Below are 5,288 nucleotides of genomic sequence, written 5' to 3' on the forward strand. Positions count from 1 at the left end.
TATATACACAGTTTATATATCATGTATTTTCCAATGTACATTCTGTATGGATGAGTGCTGGCTGTTTCTTCCCTGTGGTTTGTTTTCCTGCCTTTATCATGCTGCTCCTCTGATTTAGAGCTTTGCAACCAATCACCGATGAGTAGGCGGGAGCAGAAACCCAAAGAGGTGGGYGGGTGGGCGTGGCGTGGCGTGGGGTTGGCTGCTTTTCTTTCTTTATTTGGTTAGAGCGTTTTTTTTCCCTCTTCAGCACCACGGACAGCTCCCGTCACTCGTATCTGTGCTGCAGCGAGGCGACGCGCGCACAGCAGGACCAGATCCAATAAATATCTAAAAATAAGGTTCAGCTCGAGCCATAGATTAACCCTGAGTTCACACCGCGAAGGAGAAGCATCTTCCTCCCTCCTCTTCCTCCTCGTGGATGCTTGACTTGTTTCGTTTTTTTATTTRTGTGTGTGTGTGTGTGGCCTGACTGAGAAGTCCAACCTTCTTTTTTAACTGCATTGCCTCTGCGTCTCCTGACTGTTGGCTCCTCATCCTCCTGTTTCTGGCAGCCGGAGTGGGAAAAGTGCTTCTCACKGAGGGCGGTGGGGGGGAGGACAGAGGATCAACCTGCTGAAGTTTTTATTTATTTTTTCTGTTTTCTTCTGTATGACAAAACTACCCTGATTATGCCGAGGGATTTTGTTCCTAAAACTCGGGAGTGAATCTGACTTCAGGATGCAGGCGGAGGGGTGAAGTTGAGTAGAAGTGTTGCAGGCTCTGATATGAGATAGGCAGGCGACCCGCATCTGCAACGTTGGCTGGAATCCTCAGATCAGCGCGGATAGGGTGCAATCACTTCGCATCAAGATGAGGTGCATGAGGTGCTTTCTAAATTGCACCTAAGAGAGAAAAAAACACCCTGCTGCTCCAGGAAGCCAGWGTTTCTTTCCTCTTGACGCGGACTGAACCAGGTCGGGTTTTGCGGTTAAGTAAACACTGGRAAAACAAAGTCGGCTGTTATCCACCCCCCCCCCTCCTCTTCTCTCCCTCTGACGTTTAAAAGAAACAAAGAGGGGTGACTGAAAGATGAAGAAGTTCAGGAAGGTGCTGGACGGCCTGACCACGTCCTCTCCTGGAGGGACCATCGGGTCGCCGTCGTGCGGCAGCGCGGCCGGGACTCCCACCGCGGCGCCGACTCCCAGGGAGATCGACGTGCAGGAGACGCTTGTGTCGGAAAACTTTCAGCTGTGTAAGGTGGGTAAATGGGTTTAGCTGCAGGCCTGCAGCATGAGGCAATGGCATGTGGTCCAGATACTAAAAACCCAAATCATGTAGCTCCACTTAATTTCTTATTCTTATTCTTATTCTTATTCTTATTCTTATTCTTATTAATAGCTATTCTTTTTAGGGTTTAGCTCCTTCAGACAGAATTAGCTCCTAAAAGTTCAGTCCCTCCTGTAAGTTTTTGCTGCTTTACGTAGTTTTCTGTGAGGAAAGTTCAGCACCTYGGACAGCTCCGATTCCAAATTCTTTCGAGGCCGATTTTAATCGTGATATTGRTCAGTTAATCATGCCTGTATGCATATTTAGGCTGCTTTAACCTGCTTACTGTCTCCAACATTGTTTTATTAGAAAGAATACTATTCCATATAACATTTTAAGGTGTTTAAGTTATTACAAGTGTTGTTAAATATGTTTAAGTTTAGCACTTATTGCTAWAATTTGTATTTAATTGGCCATCAGCTACCTGACTTCTACAAATCAGCAATTTTGTTTACAAATAATTTAAAATACTAGTTAAAAAACTTCCTCATCTTTCACTGAGCGTCAAGACAAAGCYGTAAGTGTGCTTGGACTGGTGAAACTGGGGTCTGTGTGTGTTTTAGTGAGACCCCCAGCATCTGTATGAGCAGCACGGCTTGCAGTGTGTGCCAACGCCAGCGTGCCATAGCTGCAGCAGCTCGCACACATGTGCTACAAACAKAGCAAAAAACAGGGAGTCAATGAATAGCACCGTCCCCATTGCATCAGCAAGCAGGCACGAATGGTGTWGCAGCGATGACATAACTGGTGTCCCTCCCTTGCATTAAAAAAAGTGCACATCAAGACAGCAGAGGGGCCCTGCAGTGCTGTCCTAGCTGATGCGCTTTTCTCTGGATAAAGGAGAATGAGGGAGGGGTGCTGAATGCATGGGTGGGGGGTATTTATAGCTGCAACCGTTGCAGCCAATTTCTTCCCTGCATTTGTTTATTTATTTGTTTCTTTATTTGGCATGAGAGAAACCGGGGTAAACTGTGGACGCGGCTGTTAATAATTCATTGAGATGCTGAGAGAAACAMGGTTGTTTTGCGGAGCGCTGTTATTACCGGGCAGAGTAAAACCGGTTGGGGAGGGAGTGGGTTTGAGGAGAATGAGGAGGGAGGTTGATTCACAAGCTGAGGAGGATGCTGCAGAGCACCCGATAACAAGCAGGAGAACATGCTAGAAACAAGCAGGAGGGTTGCCTGGTCTCCTGCGGGCAGCTGTGTCTCCCTGATGAGTGCATTTTGACATAAATGGATGTTCTTAGAGGAAAGCTTTAGATGTAAAAATGTGCCACCTAATTTCAGCTGTTATTTGAGTCTGTGCTTGTATCTCTCTGTCTTGCACTTTGTTTTTCTGGGGGCAATTTTAAGACAAAACGCCTACAYTTGGGGACAAMTGGTGCATTTGGGGACCTAAGTCGAGTCCCCGTTTGGTTTAAATGCCATTGGTGTGCTGGAGGTTGGGTTTAGGACCAAGGTGTGAATTAAGTTTAGGTTAGTTTCAGGGTCAGGTAGGTACCTGTGAGGTTAGCCTTAGGGTTTGTGGTCAGGGTTAGGCTGTAGAAATGTAATGGAAGTCAATGGAACGTCCCCAACTGTATAGCTGGGCGAACCTGTGTGTGTGTGTGTGCATATCAAAAAAGAAAGAAAGAAAGAAAGAAAGAAAGAAAGAACAATACAATACAATACAATACAAACAGCCTTTAATCACAATACAACATGCTCTGCTAGCAAAATGTCAACAAAATAAATATTTTTCATTATACCTCAAGTTAATCATTATCAGCGGTGGGCACAGATCCCATAAAGCACTAATAGGGGAACTAATTTCCTGATTTGRGCTTTAGGGCTTTTGCTAATTTTAAAATGTATTAGTGAATTGGCACTTGCTAACGTTATAGGCTAAATTTAGAAGCACTAACTGAGTTATATAAATGTTATTGATCAACGTTACTGTTAACAGCTGAGGGTGAAAGCTGTCACACATTTTGTTCATATGTGTTACTTATCCACCAGGTGAGAATATATGAACCCAAATACAGATGTGGAATGTCAGTGATAAGTCCTAAGAGAGCAACATGTGACTCATGTTGTCTGTTGAAGAATGTTCATGGGTTGACTGGGTTATTTTAGTGCTTTAGAATTAGCTTTTGCTAAAAAATTCACTGCATTGGTGCTTTAGAATTAGGGTATATAAATATTTGAGTTAGTGTTTTAGGGCTAGTGGAACTAATTTTCAGATTAGTGCTGCCCACCACTGATCATTATTCATACATTATTAGTTGATTTTCATCGCTTTATGTTTTGTTGATGTTTACACTGGTGCTGTTGCAGTTTTTCTCCTGAACTGTAGGTGTCACTAAGGAAAAAACAATACAGTTTAACAGCAGCTGCAGCCAGGAGAAAAGCTGTCCGCTGTAAGAAATAAAGACAAACATAAACAGAAGTACACTTGTGAAAAAAAAAAACAAGCCTGCTGATGTTTAATTGTAAAACTGGTCTGATTTTGTTGACACAAAGACATAAGAGAAACATCAAAATTTGATTCCAAAGCTGCACTGGTTCACAATCTGTACAAATCAGTTAACCTTCACACCCTTAGTTAACAGACATTCATAGTTGTATTTTTTTTTCTTGTAGTGCAAGTGAGGTTCTGGGTGGATTACTGTGCAAATATTTCTTGTCCTATTATTCTAACATCAGTGACAAAACTAGCAGCACTATTTGCACATACTGTATGACTGGACAGTAATTGTGCAACAAACAAAGAAAAACTGTCAAAGAATGTTAATCCTTTTGTCTTGCTGAAATACGTTTTGCAGATGTGCACACCCAGTGGCTCAAAGAATATTAAAATAAGTAAAAGTGAGCTTGCTTTGGCTTTTTGTTTTCTAAGAACAATATATATCACGCAACAAGAGCACAATCAGAATTAACTTGTTACTGTTTTGGCTGAATGTGAATCTAAAATGCTGCAAAAACAATGAAATTGAATGTGAGTCATTGTTTGGGTTAGACTCAATGAACATATTTAAACATGTAAACCTATGAAACTATGTTCAGTTATAGTTTGCTTTTATTTCGAAAAGACAGTGAGTGTGATACATCTTCACCCCCACACCAAAAGAATAAAAATAAAACGAAATAAAATAAAAATAAAATATGTGTTTCATCTTGGTTTTCTGGTGAGGATGTAACTTTGTCAGCTGGTGCAGGATATGTGGGTGCTGTTTGGCAAAATTATGGAGATTAAATCATGACTCTGGAGTAGGAAAATGCAACATCTTATTTTATTTAATAATGCAACATTTTGTTCTTGTTTACTTTGTTGTAAGGGGGAAGTACTGAAACAAGCTTTGGCTGAAATCTCACAGTGAAGGAGCAAAACAGGGAGGGAGGAGTTTCACTGAATCCATGTATTGATTTCCATTAAGAGCAGAATGAGTTCATTTTGTGTGAGAGGTAGAAAGTCGAAACATAAAGACACATTGAGGTAAATGTCAGTAATTTGATTTGTTACTAAATTAGAACATTTTTGTTTACTATAACAAATAAAAACACCTTTTTAATTCAAAATGATTACATTTACTGTTCTGATGCTGTACAAAGTTTGCAGCACTTTGAAGCCCTTTAAAAAACAGGAAAGAGCTTAAAACAAGATGATCTATTCTACCACTGACGTAAAAGGAGGATGTTTTTGTCCATGTGTGTTATTTGTATGCACTGTTAGAGAAACATTTTATGAAATAATGAGCAGATTTTAATCAAACTTTCCGAAAATAATCATTCAATGTAACTGCAATTAATTAATGTTTCGAGTCAACCTGATTCAAAATGACCATCAAACTRTATCAATGTTAGCCTAAACAAAAATGGGCAAAACTTTGCTAGTTTTACAAACATTGACCTACTGTTTGCTGTGGTGTTAGCTGAGAGTCATTCACAACGTATACTCTGAACACGAAATTCCACAATAATAATAAAATAAGATTTTAATAA

General features: G+C 40.7%; 1 protein-coding gene across 12 annotated transcripts in view; it reads left to right on the forward strand.

Moving 5' to 3' along the window:
* Window positions 1-240: 240 nt before the first annotated feature.
* Window positions 241-5,288, forward strand: part of stxbp5l (syntaxin binding protein 5L) — a gene marked incomplete at its 3' end in the record, with an annotated part of 161,945 nt that continues 156,897 nt past the window's right edge. For 8 of the 12 annotated variants that reach the window (XM_014016476.1, XM_014016480.1, XM_014016477.1 and 5 more), the window contains 1 exon segment: window positions 241-1,239. In XM_014016476.1, the coding sequence (XP_013871930.1) occupies window positions 1,072-1,239 (168 nt within the window). 12 annotated transcript variants of the gene reach the window in all.

The sequence above is a fragment of the Austrofundulus limnaeus genome, unplaced genomic scaffold, assembly GCF_001266775.1.
Source record: "Austrofundulus limnaeus strain Quisiro unplaced genomic scaffold, Austrofundulus_limnaeus-1.0 Scaffold146, whole genome shotgun sequence".
In the NCBI taxonomy this organism is placed as follows: Eukaryota; Metazoa; Chordata; class Actinopteri; order Cyprinodontiformes; family Rivulidae; genus Austrofundulus; species Austrofundulus limnaeus.